Raw genomic sequence first — 22998 nt, 5'->3', positions numbered from 1 at the left:
TCAGTCCTGAAACTCCTGAGAGGAATCGTTATGCTAATGTGTGTGTGTGTGTGTCACGCACTTCTTCGAAATAACGCTCTAACTTTCCTGTGTGTAAATCCAGCATCCTGGATACAAACCAGACACCAAGAGCAGAAACAAGTGAGACGTGGCGGCTGGACCAAACACACACACACACACACACACACACACAGAGAGAGAGAGAGTATTTACCATCAATAGAGCATAAAAGGGCAAAGCAGCATCTCATGTGCTTCTTAGCATTTTCAAAATCTCTTTTCACGATTTTCGCCTCGTCGCCTCTCTCCGCCACGTTAATCACTTTGCATGCACTCATTTAAATATCATTTTTTTTTAAATCATCAAAGCCAGTGAACATCATGCATATTCATATCATCTCAACCCCCCCCCCCCCACCCCATCCCTCCATCCCCTGAATCTCAGGTTCATTACTCTGCTGTGTAGCCATTAGCCATCTCCCTTATCACATAGTTTACACACACATGCACCCTAGCCTGCAATGAGTAAACACACACACACACTCTCAAACATAGAGCTAGCTACCAGCGCTAACCAGCACTAATCCACTAACTTGACTCAAACACGCACAGGCTGGGGCATCGCTCCAGTCTGCACTGAGTGAGCAGACATGTCATCCATCCTGGCTGGCTGCTGGATGGCTGATGCTGGGAGTATTTGTCAAGAGGCTTGGTTAAAAACCCTCATTTGCATAATGACTTTGTAGTTCTGCATTAATAAAATTTGCATATGAAGCCATGTTAATTACTCCTGATCAGCCTTTTTTGCATTCATGCATGGTAATTTTCAGCAACTTGTGAAAATTGATGTCCTGGCATCAGGGATGCAGAGATTGTGGAAGAGAGTGTGCGTGTGTTCTTGTATTTGTGTTCTTGTGAGTACAGATTTGGAGACCCAAAACCTGGTCCTAAAGAGGCACAACCTCATTTTCGAGGAACTTGTTGAGTTTAGAACTAAGATTTGAATTGTAGTTAAGGTTAACCGGTTGAAGTAAAAGTTTGGGATAAAGGCATTTTTAAGGCTGTGTTAATGAATGAAAGTCAGTGCAGATTCCTAAGAAGAATAGCTGCAAAAGCGTGTGTATGAGAGAGAGTTTCAGGTCTTACTTATGACCTAAATCTGTTTACACAGTCACATTATAGGGACTTGTCTCCCTTGTGGGAACAAAAACCAAGTCCCTCTATTATACATTATTACATTTAAGCTGAAGGCATGTCGTATGGTTAGGATGAGGTTAGGGAAATTAATGTAAGTCAATGTAATATGTGTGAGAGAGGATGAAGGTGGGAGTTTTGGGTTCTTCTGACGTCTCGATTTCTACGTCTGTATATAACATTTATGAAATCTGCTTTAATTGTTGAGTGTAACAGGAGATGCTTGTTATTAGAATCCCATCCCCTCTCTCTCTCACTCACTCACACACACACACACACACACACACACACACACACACACACACACACACACACACACACACACACACACACACACACACACACACACACACACACACACTGGGGTTGGCTGGCAGCCATCTGTGAAGCTATTGTTTACTCTCAGTTCTTCATTTCAAAGAGCACAGACTGTGCTGTGCGATTCTCAAACTGCAACCGTGATTCACAGCATTCTAGAGATGCATATTTGCTTCTAATTTTGGTTCCAATCAGAATACTATTACCCTGTACTCTTTTCCCCTCTCTCAGAAACGTGTGTGTTGTAGTCAGTGCATTTCTTTGATGTTTATTCAGACAGCACACTGATGAAAACTCAACCACATTTATGTTTTTATATATTGTAGTAGAGGTTTGCCATTTTTTATATTTAAGTAGCTTTGTGAAACATTTTCCTTTATGAAAATTGCTTCTTAGTGTGTGAATGCTGATTTTAGAAGCTTTCCATTTACTTAAAGCTTTTTTCCCTCAAGGACAAGCTCATTTGAATTCCCCGCAGGACTGATCAGGTTTAGCAGACCTGCTAAACCCGGTTAGAGAGAGTTTCTTCATGCTGCCTCCACACTTCAGCCATTTATTCATACATTTCTTTGACCTTTGGTTTCAGTGTTGGGCTTTGAACGACACTGTATGTGTCGCGTGTGCTTTTCTCACAGTAGATGAGTAAAAAGTTGAGTGAAACGGAGAGAGCCCCGTGGTTAAAAAAAAAAAGGAGCGAAAAAATGTGTCTCTGATTCACTCTATGTAACGACAGAATTAAAGCCAGAAGCTATTAGCGGCACGGAGAGTCCGGGGCACCAGCCAAAGCAGATGCATTTCCAACAGGATGGACATGAATCACAGGCAGCTGAAAAGAAAGGTTTAAGAGTGGTGAAGCTGAGCTTCTTCTTCTTCTGTGTTTGTTTTTCTTTTCTGGAGAGGTTCCTGCTCCGCTCTGTTCTGCACATCCCACTGATCACCTGTCAGTTATTTCACTCTCAATGCTCACACTAACCCTCTCTGCCCATGTGCAACTATACACTGTAAAGGTGTAAAACACTGTGTCCTGTGCTTGCTGAGGTGCACAGAATCGGTGCAGCTTATACTGTATTTCTTTTTGAAGTGCCACTTCCTTGACTCAACAGAGTTGGTTCTGTTTTTGACTGTTAACACTCACCATTTTAACATAAAGGAGAAATAATGGCTGCAGTGTGTCAACCTCCGAAGGTATTTTGGTTGATGGAAATGATGAAACACAAGTCTGAAAATAACCATAATAAATTTTTTTTGCCATCTCTACAATGTCTTAAGAATAGTTTGTGTAACTTTGTAAACCAAACTCCAGAGAGAAAATCATTGATTTTACATTACATCATTATTGCCACCATAATTAATTCAATTAGTCATTCAAATTTGTTATTTTATGACTTCTTGTTCATTTGGATTTTACGCCAGTGACACAAACTAGAGCTAAAAATGCTGCTTTTGTCTGTGTGGTTTTACAAACTTTAGTTACCAGTTAGGAAATAAAATCTAAAGTTGAGTGGCAAGCTTTGTACTATTAAGCTGTTTTTGGTGAAGTGCTCTCTCAGCTGGCAGCCATGCTTTTAGTGAAAGTGAGCATCTTTGTCTCACATCTGATAAGACAAATACGAATGTAGAAACAAAAATAAAAATCCTCAGTCAAAATGAAGCAATGATGATCTGGTGCTCATTTTACATAAAGAAAGGAACAATAAATGATAAATGAATACATTTTCATTGCTGATGTGAAAGCTACAAAGACTGGATAGAGGTTTGAAAGATATTATTAACATGTCTTTTGTGCCAAGGCCTTAAAAACTCACTGTGCTAATTTTGCACCTATAGACCAGTAATGTTTTAATGCAGCGTTAAATCTCATGGTGCTGTATTAAAATTATTCTGAGTTATTTTAAATAAGAAATGTAAGAAAAGGGAGCTCAGCCTCAGTTCGATTGAATTCAGTCTAACATGAGAACATCCACATCATTTCCATCAGGTGTCATCAGAGCTGTAATGATTGCTATGAGGGGAAACGTGATCTGTGAATAAAATATAGGTTTCCTGGTGCTTAATCCCTGTGTGGATGGGAGCGTTTGTCTTAGCTGGCTTTTGCGACTCTGGAGCGATCGTATCAGGCGATAAAGCACTAGACGCAGTTTGTTTGTTGCCATTGTGTGCTTGAACAGGAGGCTGAAGTTAGGCAGGTCGTGTGTGTGAAAGTGAATGGAAAGAGGAGAAAGGCTAAGTGAGGCTGACTGGGCAGCTTTGTAGAGGTGACAATGGCTGGATATAAATACTATACTTCCCTCTGCATTCATGCGGACTCACTGCTGATGATATTTCAGGACGCTCCAGGAACGGCTGCACTCCTTGAATTCCATTGTTACACTGCTGTGTGTAAGCTTCAGGTATGGGTGTTAAAAATGAGGTGTTATGTTATGCTGATGTGTGACAGTCGCAACTACATATAAACAGGTCAGTCACACAGATGTTATTATAACACACGCTCCAAAACAGGGGTGCAAGATAACTTTTGAATATTCAGAGACGCACAAAGTGAATTAAATCAAAGAAGGAACAAAGTTGCACTATTTTCACCCCAAGGGTACTGATGTACACAATTTCATTCTTTTAAAAATGTAAAAAAGGAAATTTTCCTCGGAAAGTTATTGACATAAGTGCTGCACATTTTTATGTTTATGTTTGTAATTCTTCTATGGTGAATTAGGTTTTTATTCCTGGGGGATCAACCCAGTGGATGATCCACATATCTGATTTAGCAAAGATTTTCACACTGGATGCCCTTTCTGATGCAATCCTCTCATTTATCTGGGCTTGGGACAGTTTTGACATAATATAAATACATTAAAAACAACCTGATCAAGATGCACCCAGTTTAACGCAGTTTCCTTCCTTGTTCTATACATCAAGTTGCCATTTTATCCATGAAAAGGAGAAGTGACCTTGACGTGACAACTCGGATGATGTCAAGCATCAGTTCAAAAGTCAGTTTTATTGATTTACAATGTGATACGATCAAACCATTCAATAAGAATTTGAAGATATAAATAGCTTCCAACACGCATGTATTACATAAGAACATTTTAGGATCCTTTATAGAGAAATAAACGTTTGAGCTATACAGTATACTGTATGCTGCTGTAAATTGCTGCCTTTGCTAATTGTGATAAATTGCAATTTCAGTTTGTTATAGGACTGCATCTAACTATATCAATCATCTGTGGATTATTTTCTCGATAAATTGAGTGTTTGTTTGGCCCATAAAATGTCATAAAATGTTGAAAAATGCTGATCAATGTTTCCCAAACCTCACATGTCTTAAACCAGAATTATTCAGTTTAATGATTTCTTTGTTATATGGAGCAACTAAAAAATATTCAGATTTAAGGAGCTGAAAAATCAGAGAATTTTCAAACCGATTAATCGATTCTCAAAATGGTTGACAATTTATTTCATAATAATTGATTAATTGAATAATCACTGCAGCATTAGTTTGAAACCTTTTCATCGGTCAGCCCAAGCTTTAACCACCAACTACTGTGATAAGAAGTTGAATGTAGAACACATCTCATCACCAATATTTTCATATCATTGCACAGCGTGTTGCACTGCAGCTTTAATTACTGAGAGATTTTATTTCTTCAAATTCCTGAAAGGTGTTCAGAAAAGAAGGTACCACTACAAGAGTGAGACAGTATATATACTGTATCCAGTGTCCAGGGGAAAATGAAGCAGAAACAAAGATAAAGCAACAAATGATGCAGACAAAATAAGTGAATCTTTAAGAAAACCACATCTGTATTCGTGCATAAGGTGAAGTTGGACACATGCTGTGTCCTATATGAATTCAAGTTATTGTTTTCCACATAAAGATATCAAACTGTGTGTGTAAATCCATGCTCAGTCGTAGTGTGGCATCTTAATAAATTTGACAGTCTGGCCTGGGATTGGCCATAAAAAATGTTGCGTGTAGGGCATTGCCAACGCTCTTTTTCTCTCTTTGCTCTTCTTATAGACTTTTTATTGCCTGAAAATATATCCTGATTTCCAACTCCAGTGTTTTGATAAACACTGCCATTGCAAAATTCTGTGAATGAACCCTGGAGTTTTGCTCGGACGGAGACCAAGACGAGGGATTTTCTGTGGCAGATTTCCCCCCCACTGAGACTCAGAGACAAGTCTCCTGCTCGAGCAGTCTGCTCCATCTCACCGGCTTTGAGGAGCTGAATCTGCGTCTCTCAGCCTGACATCGATGGCTTCCGCTACAACTCTGCATCCAAGATTGGATTTTGTGAAATCAGGGATGGTATAGTCTACAAAATAGTCAAAGTCACAAAGGCAAAACCCTTTATGTTACATTGGAACTCAGACATCAGAACTGGCAGTCATGTCACCCCCAAGATTATCGCATTCCAATTAGAAAATTGTTAGCAATACCAGTATATTACGCTGTACGTAATATTTTGCACACAGTGTAGCAACATGGTTAAAGGTTGACAGATTTCCTGTTAACCAAATATGACAGAGGTGCTATTAACAGTTAAAGTAGCAGTGTTTGTATGGTGGCAGCCATCTTGGAATCCCATGTTAAAGGGATAGTTCGGAATTTTGGACACAAGACCTATTTTCCAACTCAGCCGGTTTGATGGAGACGTGTGGAGACGTTTTCAAGAAATTTCATTCAGTTCTTCTAGTTGCAGAGTTCGCTGGTGCTATGGCTTGTGCAAGTCAATGGTACCTGCTAGCATGGCATTAGAAACACTCATACCGACTCCACAGCGCACCCGAGGCAAGTCAGTTTGTAACGGTTGACTATCGATGTACATATCGGTGTTGATAGAATAATATTTGAAACAAAACTAACCTCGCATCGCATGAATTTTTGAGGGACTACTTTCTCAGCACTATACTTCCGGCAGTGGAATCAGTCCGCCGCTGCCGGAAGTATGACGTGCTGCTGCTGCTGCTGAGATCCTTCAAATTGCAAGGTTGGTTTTATTTCAAACATTCTATCAACACATATATGTATATCGATAGTCTGCCGTTACAATTGATTTGCCTCGGGTGCACTGTGGAGTGTTTCTAATGCCATGCTAACTTGTATTATTGACTTGCGCTAGCCATTGCATCAGCGAACTCGGCAACTAGAAGAACTGAATGAAATTTCTTGAAAACGTCACCGGCTAAGTTGGAAAATAGGTCTTATGTCCAAAATTCCAAACTATCACTTTAAGGTTGGTGAGGTTGCTCCAACTTTTCGAGTTGGAAATCCGAGTTCAGGTATTGTTTTTGTTTAAGGAACTTCTGGAATCCGAGTAGAAATTCCGAGCACAAAAGATTTGCTAACTTTGCAATCGGTGATGTAGAAGCTGAAATACTTTCACACACACCACTTTTCAGATATCCTAGCTCGCAAGCCATCCTATCCAAACTGGCCTGTTGATGCTTAAAAACAGAGTGGCATCACTCTCAGTGAAAAATAACTTGGCAGTGTTGTCAGTGCACAATACCAGGCAGCAGCAGCGGCTCCATCACGACCGCACAGACAGGAAGGGATTACCACAGTATTTTGCTGTGTTTGGTGGGGGGTGGGCGCTCACGACTGCCCCTCTACTCTACAATGGGCTATTGGCGTTTAGCAGCGGCCAAATCGGCACTTAACAAAAGCTAATTTCTCACTTGGTTAAACTGGGAAGGATTAGGGGCCCAGTTGTCGGCGCAATCCATGTTTGGTGAAGAGTGAGGGGATATGTGTGTGTGTGTGTGTGTGTGTGTGTTGGTGGTGGTGTTAGGAAAGGATTTAATCCTCAATTACAAGGGACTGAGGGTGTTTGTGTGTCTGTGGCAAAGGTGGGACGCTGAGGTTTAGGAACTTTGCTGGAAAAGACTGCTGCTTTGTCGTCCGTGCACATGGGGGGAGCGTGTATTTATGTGTGTGCATGCAGCCGAGGGTGGCACAGCCTTTCAAATACATGGTGATCCCAGTGTTTAGGAAGGTGTCAGCCTCCTAGCTTCACACAACACCGCCCAGCCTACATGCGTTATGGCAACAAGGATTTAAACACGTCCTGTGAGTGTCATAGAGACAGTAGATGGGGTGGTATATTATTATTATTGGTAACACTGCTACTACAACTGCTTTTACGTCTACGACCACGACCACGACCACGACTACAACAACAACTATTCCTACTACTACTACTAACAATAATAACAATAATAATAATAATACTCCATTTCAATTGGCAACTACTTTTAGGTATGCTGTGTAAACGAGTGTAACACCATTAAAGGTCCGGTAGTCTAGATTTTTGGCCTTATTCATCATTAATTCTAATCAATAAAACAATAATTGATTAAATTAGTAAATAGTTCCTCTGGACACTGTTTAGACCCTCATAAATAAATTTGTTGTGACCAAGGAGATTTTAACCAAAGGGAAGTTCATGGAGAGCGAGCGGGTGCTCCTATTAGTTAGTTCAACATTAGACTTTCAGAGATGGAGTGATTGCCTCAGGTCCCTTTTCCAATATGAAATGAGTCCAACTATTTTTGCAGGGATACTAACTGCATCCACCTGTCTGTTGCTGCCATTAACAGCGTCCCTTGTCCCTAAAACAACCTTATGACCATGTTTGCCGGTTTGTGTCACAGCATTTATTCACCAACAAACATCGTAACCTCAGAGCAGAGAGGACTGCCTCTTGGTGGAGTTCTGGCCTCTAACTGGATAAACTAATGTGGGAGTCTGGAAAAGTTGCTCTTAGATTTACTGTCAGAGCCTGAGGCTGAGAGACTCACACTCACAGTTTAATCCAGCTAAAGTATGACTGAGACAGATAATCGTACATGTTCACCGTAGTACAAATGATATCGAGTATGGCTCTTGTGATTGCTGTGTTGTCTGAAGAAAGCTGCCATTTTTAGGAAAACGCTACTGTTCAGTAGAGGTGGGCGATATTAGCTTAGAATTATATTATGATATTCCATCATGAGTTTCAAAAAGACATGCATTTATGATGCAAAATGAATGTATTCCTAAAAAAATTTGAGTAACAACTAATAAAGAGTTGATATAGATTGGAGGGCCACGTAAAATCAATTTGAGGGCCGCATGTGTTGCAAGTTTGAGATCTCTGCTTTAAACCCTTTACCACTACATTCAGTCAGTGCAGCTTGTCACATAAGGAGCATCTCGATCTCTTCCTCCGAGAACCAACTGCGTTCAGTATCTCTATATCTCCTCAAGACTTTTTTGTAGGGAACAAGGATGGGGTTAGTTTTTTCCCCCTGAACAACAAACCCGTTCGTTTGTATCAAAGAGCTGGCTCACCCCTGCTGACATCCCTGAATTATTCACTTAAAGGAAAAGATAAAGAAAGTTTGCTAGCTACAGTTGTTCCATCGATTTCTCTGGGCAACATCACAGATAAGAAAAAGAGGCTGTAGGAGAGGTGCCGGGCTGCAGCCAGCTCTCCTTTTTCCTTCGGCAAATAAATCAATGTTATGTGTAGTTTTTCTCTTGAGAAAGCAGCACCAGTCCTGTTTCTCAGGAAAGCAAATATTGCATTATTTTTAAAACGATATCTAATTTGTTATGTAGGTGTTTGGAGTGTAGCTTTAGGGGCATTTTCTGTGAGAACAATCTTTTCTTTGTTAGTTTGGCTAACATTGGTGAGTAAACAAAGCTGGGTGAGGGCCAGTAACTGGTATAATAATTCAAAAGACACGATTCCTTTCTCTTATTCTTCACTTTATTCACTCAAGAAGGTAGAGGACGTGCTTTAAAGTAAGAGCTTTTGATCGCCTGCTCTCTCTGTGAGTAATGTCACTGAAAACGGATAATTAGATTATACACCAAGAGAGTCTACACACATATTTGCACATGTGCATCACACCTTGCTACATTTTTGGCCCATTTTGTGACATTCCCAGCCAGCCACAAGATCCCTTAAATGCCCCGTTTGGCAACACTTGAAGGCTTGCAGATAAAAAGGGGACCTGGGAAGAAACTGCAGGTTGGCAGGTGCTGTGTTTTTCCTCTCCCTGTCTAAGACTGCTTAATCACCAGAGGGCTTCTGAATTGTTTAGCTCCCCAGGCCCTGTAGCACATTATTAAGTCATCAAGATGTTTTGGGCACACTGCAGCACTATATTCTATGTCCGCCCATATAGCCATTCACATCCATCCCAGGACTAGAGACATTTTCTCCCTGTGTCCAGCTGTGATTGGCCATTGGCTGGTATTTGGACCCGGAAAAATCTTCCCTTCATCTGCCTCATTGTGCAGTGAGAGAGTAAATGTGCAGAGTAAAAAAAAAGGTCTGTATTTATATAGCACTTTTCTAGTCCTGATGGGTTACTTCAGTTTTGCCATTCACCCATTCACACGGCGCATCTATGTGTAGTGCATTTTCTGAATCACATATCTTTCATACCCATTCACACACTGGTTGCGGCCATCAGGAGCAACACAGGTTATTGTGTCTTTTGCGAAGTGTGAATTAGATGGATGCGCACACTGTAAACTGTTTGACTGTACATTCACAGTATATTATATCTATATACTATATAGATATATATATATCTTTTTTTTTAATACATAATTTGTATTATGTATTAGTCTTTCTATATTGCACATTAATTAATGAATAGATAGTGAAAATGCATGTTATCTTGTTGGCTACTGGGCACATTACTTCCACAGCAAATGACTGTGTATATATTTTGTATATACAGTAAATTATTGTGCTAAGATACAATGATTCTGTACTGTACTTTGACAGTTGGTTTCTGTATATTTTACAGTATATTCTCATAAATTGGCATCTCTTTACAGTAGAGTTATACTGTACATTACTGGATTTAACAGTTGTTTAGGGTTCTTCAATCAGAAGAACAGGGCAGTGGTCTCCAGGACCAGGATTGAAGAACCCTGCCATAGAGTGATAATTCCTCTGTGTTTATAGTCGATTATAGTGATGTTTATAGTGGCTCTACAATCCTCAGGCTGAAAAGCAAGCAAGGTTCCTGAATTCCTAAAAACATTCTTGCAGTGAATAATTACACCGTGATGTGACCCCCCACACCAGTCAGACTTCATACTTCTCAGAAACATTCTTCTGCTGCTCTCCCTGATCATCTGTCATTCCCTCACTCTCTCCTCGTGTCTCTGCTGTTTCGTCTGATGTATGTATTTTGAGACAAGACTCTAAGACCGTCATGCCCTCACATGACAAAAGAGGCTTTTCCTGTTGTTTTTTTCTCGAGCGCTTTGTCTCCTCTTGCAACTTTCGTCTTTGCACTCATTATGCGTGATTGTGTTTCAAAGTCCGTGAGGAAATGCACTGGCGTGAGGCAGCTAACAAATAACTTGCAATGGCTCATGTTGCAAAATATTGTAGCTTGTCACAGGGTGTAGCAGCACAATGCTCTGTGTTTGTGTATTCGTAAAATATGAATATAGTTTTATTGACTTTATTGACACTCATTGACTTTGAACAATGTGTTGTTGCTTTACTTTGCTTGTGTTAAAAGGATACAACAATTTTATCCACTTACAAAAAGGCTCATATAGTAAAACCATGTCTGCTTATAGGTAGGGCTCGGCATATTAAGATTTTACTAATACTTTTTTGATACTTCTTATCGAACCGGTGTTCTAACGGTACTCTTGTTGTTACTTTTTCTGAGAAAGAATTAAACAGAATAAGTAAACCATAAGTTTAATGTTAGTAAAATGAAATATTTGTTATAAGCTTAAACAACCGTGTTATTGACAATGCACCATTGTGACAGTTCACCTGACTTAATAATGGTTACTCTTAACTCATTGTACTTCAAGATTTAGCCCTAGGGCTAAATCTTGAAGTACAATGAGTCCATTTAGTACCAACTTTCAGTACTCACTCCTACTTATACGTCAACCATATCTTAAGAATGCATTTGCTCTTTTATCTTGCTGTTAGACAACATTATGTAGTATGTGTATGTGAGCAGCTCATATTCAAAAATCCATAATCAATTTTACAACATAGGACAGGAGTTGTTCATCCACTGCTGCCTGCATCCGCTCAAATGTCTTTATTTTTTCTTCTTGAAAACATTCATTTTGATTCGGTTTGTGACACAATCTTACCAGAGGAGGCAGCAGAGCTCCCATAAAAAAGAGCTTTTTGTGGCCAAAATCAAGTTTTTCCTTGTGTGAGAGTGTGTGTCCAACCATGTCTGAGGATGTTTCTCAGCACAGGGTGGGTCACCAGGGGCAAGCCCAGAGCAGTCATTGTCGACTACATGTCAGTACCTCATATAACCACTTTTCAGTAAACCTGAACTATGCTTTAGAGGTTAAGAATCTTTTTTAATGCAATAGATGGCTACTGTATGTTGTGTGTCCTGAATGGGACATTGTTATTGGTTGTTGTCTTTTTGACATTAAGTATTAAGCACTGGAAAATAAGTCAGTGCTGAGTTAATAATTACTCACTGTGGATTATATGATCATGTAGCTCTGCTGTTGTATGAAATAATGATAAGAAAACTCGTTTCAGAGGTGTAGCAGTCTTTTTCAGACTGTGTGTGTGTGTGTGTGTGTGTGTGTGTGTGTGTTTGCCTCAGCAAATGAAAACAGATTGGAGTGGTTATGGGAGCAGGCCTGCTTCCAGTTATTGTGGAGACAGCAGGAGTACACAGAAGCTTCTCTCCTTTCCCCAAGTTGAGGCCTTGAATATTCCAACTACGAATCATAACAGTGGACCTCAGTCAGGCAGTAAATATCCTGTAGTAAAACTATATAAAGAGTAAAATATAAATGCATTTTTTTTTTTTTTTTAATCTTCCATATTACATTTGTTTTTGTCATCCCTCAAGCAGTACACCACATTTCGAGACCAAACTTCGGAAGATTTGATGCTGATTGTTGCCATTGTAGGTAACGAGATGTCAGATGCACAGGGCATTCTGGGATGATTAAATAGCGTAACCATAATAGTGTGGTCACACTAAACTCAGATTACCTACAAAAATCAACTCACAGATGAGAGTAGACACAACGGTTTGCATCTCTCATTCCAGGCCACGCAAACACAAACAATACAGTGACGCAAATTGCAAAAAAAAATTGCTTCTGCTGTAGGTATTGTGAATTGCTTGGGAATGTGAATCTTGGTTGGATGCTAACACGTAGCTGTTAGCCACTGTTTTCTCTCACCACATCATTTCTTCTTGCTTGTTTGATCGCTGTGAAACGATTCCTAGTTAGGGTGTGGTGATATCACATTCCAGTGCTTTTTTTTGTTTTTTTTCGGGCCTATTAGCAGCTCGATTGTCAGGGAGAAAACACATGGCTACTTAATATACAGCCAAGGCAATGGCGGCTCCTCATTGCTGCTGCAGAGCTTTGTGTGTTCACTGTTGAATGAAGATGGACAAGGAAAAAACGCAGAACTAAATTGTGGATGTACTTCTTAACAAAGACAGAGGCCGAGAGAGATTTCTGCTATGTGATTGGACTCGTTAGGATTTAAAGGTGAAGTAAGTAGTTTATAGTGCCATCTAGAGGAGAGGCTGAAATTTACAACAAAAAACTGCTCCTCTGCTCACCCCCTCCCTTCCCTGAGCGCTACGGTATCCTCAGAGGGTCAAATGTCATCCTCGTCGTCTTTCTCCATGGAGAGAGTGGAGGCGGGACTTCCGCTACAAGTAAAGAGACGCTTGATTTGTTCTCTCGCGTTTGTCCTTACAGGCTCCGGTAGAAACATGGCGTCTCGCTGCTAACAGTGGCTATGCAACAGCGGCCTGCAACCATGTTATTTTACATGACTTTTGAAACACTAAGAAAATGAAACGAAAACTATTATACAGCAACTAGACAATGCAGGAGCACATAATATGTATAAAAAAGTGGATTTTGGGTTATATAAACCCATAAATACTACACATTGTCCCTTTAAGCTAACGGTATTAGCATAAACGTTAGCAGACTTCATCGTTGGAAAAACAACATACAGATAGATTATTTAGTGGCCTTTTATTTCTGACTAACAGAGCCACTTAAATGTATTTCATTTGATTTGATATTAGAAATATGTATCTGTCTTTGATACTCTTAAGTATATGTTTTGTTTTTCATTTCCATGAAACAACAAAAACTTAACTATAATCAAGCATTCATTAATCTTTATTACTCTTTATTAATGTTCTTTGTGAGCCTTATTGTAAAGTGGGAAACATGTTCCACAAATTACCAATGGTTAATAGATGCTTAATTAGCATTAAGTAATTTCATAAACCCTGAAATAATGTTTGAATTAATAGCTTAATTAACCTGAAAAAGGTTAAACGTTAATTAACATTAGTAAATGCCTATGACAGCATTTAATAATGTTTATTCATGTCACCTCATTACCAAAGATGATAAGTTTGTCCAATGTGGGCTACTAAACGTGGTGTTGTAAAATTTTGACGATTGATGTATAAAAGGCTCATTCTGGGGTAAAGATAAACAACCATACATACATCAGGTAATTATAGACCTAATCATTTTAATCTTCTGCGCGATAGAAAAATAATTTTACATTTTACACACTGGACTTTTAAGTTCATCCTTCTTTGGGATAGTTAAACTCTCTCCAGCCTCCTGCTCTCTGTCCCTTTATTCTTTTTGCAGTGTCTTTCCGAAAGCTCACTAGTCATCCAGGCCTTATAAGGGCCTGCAGAGACAGAACTGTCCCCTCATCTCTCCCTCTCTCCCTCTCGCTCTCTCCATCCATGCCCTTCTCTAACCTCCATCTGGTCTGGATCTGCTCTTGTCCTCAACCTGCCCCCCTCTTCTTCTTCTTGCTGCCATTTCTGAATAAACAAGTGAAGTCTGACCATAACACTCACATAGTCCAGTCTTGCACTCCTTCACTTTCACCTTCCTCCTCCTCCTCCTCCTCTCCTTGCTGCCTCACCTCTCTTTCTGCCTTAGCCACAGGTTGTTTCTCACCTCCCCTCTTCTATTGTTTGTCTGGACAGAAATTTAAATGGTTGCTAAAGGTTAATTCAAGAGAAGATCCGAGCTGATCAGAGGCCATCATGTTGAATTCATAAACCTGAGCCTGCACTCAACTCCGTGATTCACTGCTGGAGCTTCAGGTAGGAAGAGTGAGAGAGGGACGGAGGGAGAGAGATCTTTTCTTCTTGATGTCACTGTCAGGCAGCGTTGTAATATGTCTTATTCAGACAGGAGGGGCACTGCTACATCATAGTCTGGGATGGGACTGTGGAGTGTGTATGTGTGTATGTTCCAGGAAACTCCCACTTGGCAATGTACTGTTTGGATGAGCTTCATATAGGGGAACAGGAGGAGGGGTAGGATTGAGACGGAGCAGGCGACAGGGAAACATAGAAGTGAGCGAGAAAAGGATCCAAAAAATGTGTTGGAATGTCGTCGTGGTCAAATCAGGCAAAGTATTTTGTGGCTACAATGGAGACCAAGCCAACACTTCACCTGACAACATGTCAATGATGAAACCTGAGAATCTCCACAGAGGAGCACGCAGAGTGGATCTGCCACATCCCACGCAGGAGTCATCCCACACCTCCTGCCATTGAAATAAATCACAGGAGGGTGTACATTTATTTCATATGTCCATCCATCTGTTCCTTTGTCCTTTTGTCCCACTTGCCATTTTCTTGAGTGACAATGAACTTCACATTTAAAGGCATTTCTTCAAATTTTTACCTGGATTTATTCAGGAGCACATTCACCAACCAGGTGAAATTTTGTCAGCTTTGGTCTGGTTTACCTTCTCAAAAACGAGGTGCTACAAGCCATTAACTACACTACGACTACACTATTGCCACTAAAATTAAATAGTTTTCTCTCTGTCATGATGATAAAACTGGAAAATCAATGAGATCAATGTCACTCTTTGGAATTTTGCTCCTGAAGTAGAGCAGGTCATCTTCTAACCATAAGATCAGCAGTTCACTCACTGACTCCTCTGGTCTGTGTGAGGAAGCGTCTTGATGATTTGTCTCGTGACAAGACACCAAACAACTTCTGGTGGCCATGGGGTTGGATTTGGCCCACAAACCACTTTTATCCGGCCTGCACTGTCCTCACAGGTTACCTCAAGTTGATTTTTATTTATTATAGTTTTATTTGACATTCATAAATGTGTTGAATTATTTTTGCCTTTGCTCAACCTTTATTTAGTTCATATCTGTATGGTTGTTAATATAAAAATAACATAATATAAATATCAGTATGAATACCTTATGAATGTTACAAAAAAAACAAACAAAAAAATCTTGACCACTTGTGTTTTGAAGTGTCTTTCACCATTTTTTGACAAATTGTAGCTGCTACTGCTAATATAGGCAGTGGACAGATATACAAGTGTCATGTCTTGACTCTCCTGATATTAATGTGACAATTGTAACAAAACATTTTGATAAAAAAAAAAAAAAAGAATGTGACCAAATGTGCCACAATTGGGGGCTGCATGTTTCGTTTTTTTTCTTTGATTTAAATTTTTTTTTTAAATAAAATTAACATGCATCCTATTTGTTTTTCAGCCAATGCATCATAATCGTGAATTGCAGTTATGTTGGTCAGGATGATCGTGGTTATATCATCTCGCGCCTATGCAAGACTGACTTTACTGCTCATGTTTGTTGCTAAAACGTAATAAAGATTCAGATAAATTGGCAGCAGATAGAGAAAAGTGAAAGTGGAGATGTCAGGGTTCGGATTTAAAGCTTTTGACTTGGAGTGTTTGTCTTCCTCTCAGCAGAAAAATGATCTGTGTAATCATCTGACACAATAACGCGATGGAGCTCTTCTGCAACATTAATCGCACTCTTTAAAGCGATCTGCTCTTCCTCCTGTAACAGCATATTTGACTACCTCTCTTCTCTCTCTCCCTCCCTCCCCGTCCGTAATAGCTGTGATTTAATTTAGCTATTTAACCTGTAATTCCAGCAATATTTATTGAGGAGTGAGGGGGAGAAAATTGGGCCATTAGCCGCCCCAGATGAATACACCGAGATGAAAATGAACGCAGCTAACTGCCAGTTGACCTTCGCACCGGATTTCGAGCCGTTCCCTCTCTCTCTCTGCCCCCCTCTTTTATTAGTGACAGCCACAGTAATTATGGCAAATTGAATCATAGTGAAAACTGGAATCAGTCGGTAATGAGAGTTTTATACTGTGTGAAAGTGAGGTGGGAGGGAGAGACACACACAGACGTGAGAGTGACCGAGGGATGAGGAGTGTGTATATTGTTTCTCATCCATATGGCTGCTGCTGGAGCGCTCGCATGTGCGCACACGCATGCACGCACGCATGCACGCACACAGTATGTCAGATTCTCACACACTGTGTCCAAATACATGCGTCTAAAATTATCAAGTCTTTTTCTAAAGATCTATGGGGTTTAAAATAAAAATAATGCAGTTTTTCATCATCCACGCCAGAGCACATTCTCTTTCTTACTCACACTTGTCCAAACAGGTTGTGCTGGCAGTGTGTAAAAGAGAGAAAGAGAGGAGTGTGTGTGTGTGTGTGTGCGAGAGAGAGAGAGAGAAACTGTGAGCCAAAGAAAACACAGGCAAAGGGCCAGACCGCACCTCCACTGACACTAACTCCACTACACAGAGAGAGGCTTAAACAAGCTGCAGAAACAGAACGAGAGAGAGAGCGACAATATGTGTGGGAGAATCGTCTCACTAAGGAAGGTCAGAGGTCAGTTATCTCTGTCAACACCTGCATGTTTTTTATGAAGTCCTCTCAAGCTAATAATTTTCCACTCCATAACTAATTTTCCACATACATTCGTGACTGTACACTCCTGTACTTCCTACACTATAATGGTACGTTGGGAAATAATTTGTTCATAATGTGAAGTCACAGAATATTATAAATACATAATTCTATGCAATAAATAATTTTTGCCGTAAAACAAGTATAAGAAATTCATACACATTGTATAATTTAAATAACAACAATAATAATAATGATAATAAGTTAGGATAGGCCATCTATATTAACAGGTAAATAACAAACAATAAAATAAAAATGATAAAATATCCACATGTGAAATGGAATAAATCATTTCTAGCCCAATATATATTTCTTACAGTAATAATAGGGTCATTATAACCAAATAATTGTTGATATGACATTGAAATTATTTTAACTGAATCAAGTCAACTTAATTTGTCAATTAAAAATCATAAAATAATAATAATGAGTATATCATTTGTGAGACAACAAATGACATGTATCGCCATAAATCATATGTAAGAAGGGGATTATGTATGAAACGTATGTTTTATGTCTAAAGGTTGGTTTATCTCTGACTGGTTTTTCAATGAATTATTAATTAGTCTTATTTTGATGCACTTTAGTCACTACACTTCACATGTGCTCCATTATCTGACCACACACGACCATGCATTCAGATGTGTGCGCGCAGACAGAAGGATGGACAGAAAACATAGATTACGGCTGAAACCGGCTGACAGGAGGCAGGATGCAAACACAATGCCTTGATGTCATTAACATTCTAATTAGCACATTATGTCATCATCTACTGACATTTGGCAATGTTCCGATAACTTTTTAGTTTATGTCATTTTTAAATAACATGAATAAAAGTGATATAACAACGTACAGTAAGCAGTGTTCATGGTTTTCATACACTTTATTTACTTTTTTTACACTCATCAGGCATATTCTGTACACAAGGGTGTGGAGTTATAGTGGGAATATGTTTTTGATGGACTCCTTTCTCATTGCCATAACCCAACCACTGTTTCCCAAACTTTCCATATGGGAACCCACTTTTCACAGATGGAAAACTATACTGTGACCCAAAACACGATATAAATTGTGTAATCTTGTGGACCTTTTCTGGCAAAAACACTGACCGTGTCGGGACCAGCAGTAACACCTAATATAATTTTGAATTGGTAAACAAATAATTTATAATGTTATTTAAAACACAGATGAAAATCTAAGCTTAAATTATCCTATTTTTTTTCAAACTGATTCTCCTACAATACATCTGAGGGTCCCTGTGGGAGTAAATGTGGATTATATTATATTGTACTTTGAAGATTGCTCAGATTTCAGCAGGTGTGAGTGGGCTATTTTGACCAATGGAATAGGGGCTCTACTTTAATCTTATTAATAATCTTAATGCTAAAACCTAATACAGACTAAATATGTAATAGACTTAATACTATAAGCAATGTATGCACACAGACTGTAAGTGCACATACATTAGAAGGCATAACTCAAACTGTGAGTCGGTGTGTGTGTGTGAGACAGAGAGATAGATAGCGAGAGAGGAAAGTATCTCTGCAGACCCCCCCCCCCCCCCCCCCACACACACACAACACTCACATAAAACGTGGGTCTCTGCATCTTACCAAATACAGTGATGAGCAGTCCTCTCTCTCTCTCTCTCTCTCTCTCTCTCTCTCTCTCTCTCTCTCTGTCCCTGTGTGTTTTTTTCATATGGAAATAGGAAATAATGGGGTGATTAAATAGAGTCATATATTAAAGTACAGCTGACATTAGAATTAGCATAATGTGCTCTCGCCTCAGGCTGCATACTTTATTTGCCATCTGCGTTGGACTCCCTTCCCCCAGGAGGGGCACACACACACGCACACACACACATCCCAAAAATAAATACCACGACCCACTCTTTCCACTGTGGCCAGAAAGAAATGTGCACACGCACACGCACACGCACACACACGCACACACCCCCCCCCCCCACACACACACACACCTCAGAAATGAACATCGGATGCCCGCTTGACTTTTGTCAGCAGATGAGAAGTTCAGCTGAGGTTACTCACACGTCAATGAGTGAACAGAGATTTATTATTATATTTAATTTTTTTGTCGTTTTCTGGGTCTTAAGGTTCAGTGTCTGGGTGTTTGTGTGAGACAAGAGTGAAAGCGTAGACACAGAGAAGCATAGACAAAAGCTGGGACATGGGGAGCTCCTATTGTCATGAGTGTGTGTGCATGTGTGCACGCGGTGTTGTGTTAGTGGTGATCTTAGGGTTGCTGTCCCCTATAATTAAGTCAAAAAGGGTCTACAGGACTGTGGAGCTGAACAGCTGTTCCACTTCTATCCCCCTTCACATACACACATAGGCTCACATGAGGGTGAGAAGAGTTTAAATGAATAATATAGGTTATTTAGGCAGTTTTTTTTTGTTTTTTTTTTAAACTGTCATTTATGAATAACACATTAAACATGGTATCTATTTGACCTGAACTCTTCCTTTGTGAATCAATGTCACAGTACATCTAAAGGGAAACAGAGTGTTTTATCCACGTGTGGTTCTTTTAAATACATTTAGTGACATTGCAATTTCCTGGTTGTGAATGTGGTTTAGGCACAAAAAGTTTTGAGCTGCAATTTCACAATGGTTTGCAGAAAAGACAATTCACAAACTTTTAACTGTTTATGCTAACAAACAGCAACATATATTTAAGCTTGGAGAGGTTCCCAGCTTTTTAAAAATGATATAGTTTGATATGTATGCACACACCTAAACATGTGGGTACAGATACATGCACATACACACACACACAGAGTGAACTTTGGCCTAATGAGGTTAAACTTCTCATTATTTCATATCTGAGTCCTGTTCTAAGGCCAGCCCTCAGCTGAAATATTTCATGAATCTTTTTCTTTGTGTGTTGCAGGTGGTAGGGATGAGCCTTCCAGCTACATATGTACCACATGTAAGCAGCCCTTCCCCAGTGCCTGGTTCCTGCTGCAGCATGTCCAGAACACCCATGGAATTCGAATTTATCTGGAGTCCAATCCCTCCAGCACTGCCCTCACCCCACGCATCACTATGCCTCCACCCATGGGCAGCGACTCCATACCACAGTCCCCCCTCGCCAACTTTCTCGGTGACAACAATCCTTTCCACCTTCTAAGGATGACAGGTCCTTTGCTCCGCGAGCCTCCCCCCGGCTTTGTGGAGAATCGCCTTCCCAACACTCCTCCATTTGTCAGCCCTCCACCCCGCCACCACCTGGACCCCCACCGACTGGAGCGCCTTAGTGCAGAGGAAATGGGCCTCATCTCCCAGCACCCTAGTGCCTTTGAAAGGGTGATGCGGCTAACGCCAATGGCCATGGAGTCCCAATCCATGGACTTCTCCAGACGGTTACGCGAGTTAGCGGGTAACAACAACAGCACCACACCACCGTTGTCACCCAGCAGGGCCAACCCTATGCACCGACTACTAAACCCCAATCCCTTCCAACCTGGACCAAAATCTCCTTTTCTTAGTACCCCTCCCTTACCGCCGATGCCCCCAAATAGCACCACCCCTCCCCAGACACAGAACAAGGTCAAGTCCTGTGAGTTCTGTGGTAAGACCTTCAAGTTCCAGAGCAACTTGGTGGTGCATCGGCGTAGCCATACTGGAGAAAAACCTTACAAGTGCCAGCTGTGTGACCATGCCTGCTCTCAGGCCAGCAAGCTGAAGCGCCACATGAAGACCCACATGCACAAGGCAGGATCCCTGACAGGGCGCTCAGATGATGGACTGTCTACTACAAGCTCCCCAGAGCCAGGAACCAGTGATGTCACAGGTGAGGGCATGAAGAATCGAGATGGGGACTTCCAGGGCGAAGGTAATGAGGAGGAGGAAGAGGAGGAAGAAGAAGAGGAACTTGAAAATGAGAGTCGACCAGAATCCAACTTCAGCATGGAATCTGAGTTCTACCGAAACAGGGAAAATGGGTCTAAACAACTGACAGAGGAGAAATCATCACATCATGCCCTTAACAAGATGGTAGAAGGTGGGGGGCTCAACTCTATACAACAGTACAATAGTTTGATAGTTGACAATCGTAAAAGAATGCCCTTCTCCAAGCAGGGCTCAGATGGACTGCGGGACACTGGGGATGAAGAGTCAGTGGCTGGGGAAATGGACCACCAGCAGCAGGAACAGAGGACCACCATTAATGGACGAAACTGTGGCTCTGGTGACTCTTTCTCAGGCCTCTTCCCCCGTAAGCCCACCCCAATCACCAGCCCCAGCCTGTCCAACTCTTCCAATAAGAGGATCAAGATTGAAAAAGACTTGGACATTCCCCCAGCACCCCACATTCCCTCTGAGAATGTCTACTCCCAGTGGTTGGTGGGCTATGCTGCCTCACGACACTTCATCAAAGACCCTTTCCTAGGTTTCACTGACTCCAGACAATCTCCGTTCGCCACCTCCTCTGAGCACTCGTCAGAGAACGACAGCCTGCGATTCTCAACACCTCCGGGTGATCTGCTGGACGGTGGCCTGTCGGGCCGCAGTGGCACAGCAAGTGGGGGCAGCACACCACATCTGGGTGGAGGCCCAGGCCCTGGTCGACCGAGCTCCAAGGACAGCAAGAGGTGTGACACCTGTGAATATTGCGGTAAGGTGTTCAAAAACTGTAGCAACCTGACAGTGCACCGGCGCAGTCATACTGGTGAAAGGCCCTACAAGTGCGAGTTGTGCAACTATGCCTGTGCGCAGAGCTCCAAGCTCACACGCCACATGAAGACACATGGCCAGCATGGTAAGGAGGTCTACCGCTGTGACATTTGCCAAATGCCCTTCAGCGTGTACAGCACTCTGGAAAAACACATGAAAAAGTGGCACGGAGAACATTTGATGACCAATGAGGTCAAAATTGAACAGACAGAGAGAACCTAAAGAAGGTTCCCTATTTCTGTACTTTGCGCCAGACTTTGACTTAAAAAAATAAACAAATGGGGAGCTGGATACTCTTTTTCTGAAATGTTACTTTTGGGTAGATTGTTGTGTTTTTGCCTAAGAAACTGCCAGCTGAGAAAAAAAAGAAAAAACAGAGATCTTTACACCAACTGAAGCTGTCTAAACTGCCTAATTTGGCGTTCCTTTTAAACAATCACTCACTTGAGTTATAACATATGTGGAGCCTTTAACTGTGCAATAATTTCTGTATTTATTGGATTTTGTATTTTGGCATGTGCAGGTACATTTTCATTTAGGCTTTTATTTTATTTAGTTTGACTTTGCCTTGCTGTCTTTTTTTTAGTACCCCCACATGTTATCCTGAGAGGTTAAAAGTCCATTTAAGTAAACATTTTTGGCCGCAACATGTAGGAAATTGTATATTAAGCTATATGTGATTTCTTGAAGAGGAGCTGAATTCAAGCTTCAGTTTTGAAAGTTGCGTTTATAACTGAGAATGCTAGAATTTGCATTTTCATTTTATGTGATTATGATGATATGCGGACAACAATCCTTTGGCACTGTAGCATGAACTGACTCTAAAACATGTCAATATAATTGGATATGTAGCACTGAGTGTCATATTTGACAGTAAATGTAAAATCAAACAGGTTTCCTCATGAAAAGACCATAAAAAGCCAGAAGATACTGATTCTATATGAGGCAGCTGCTGACTGGTATATAGTACCAAGCC

At 40.7% G+C, this 22998-nt stretch overlaps 1 protein-coding gene across 1 annotated transcript in view; it reads left to right on the top strand.

Annotated features, from left to right (window-relative positions):
• The window catches only part of LOC310942805 (B-cell lymphoma/leukemia 11B-like), a gene marked incomplete at both ends in the record, with an annotated part of 36961 nt that extends 14717 nt beyond the window's left edge, over positions 1–22244 (top strand). Inside the window, one exon of the mRNA XM_083908245.1 lies at positions 20239–22244. Within this exon, the coding sequence (XP_083764371.1) occupies positions 20239–22244 (2006 nt within the window). The remainder of the gene's footprint in view (positions 1–20238) is intronic.
• Between the last annotated feature and the right edge of the window lie 754 nt (positions 22245–22998).

This window comes from Microchirus variegatus, assembly GCF_963457635.1.
Source record: "Microchirus variegatus genome assembly, chromosome: 21".
In the NCBI taxonomy this organism is placed as follows: Eukaryota; Metazoa; Chordata; class Actinopteri; order Pleuronectiformes; family Soleidae; genus Microchirus; species Microchirus variegatus.
Note: the sequence above shows the minus strand (reverse complement) of the source record. Positions and strands in the feature narration are given on the sequence as shown.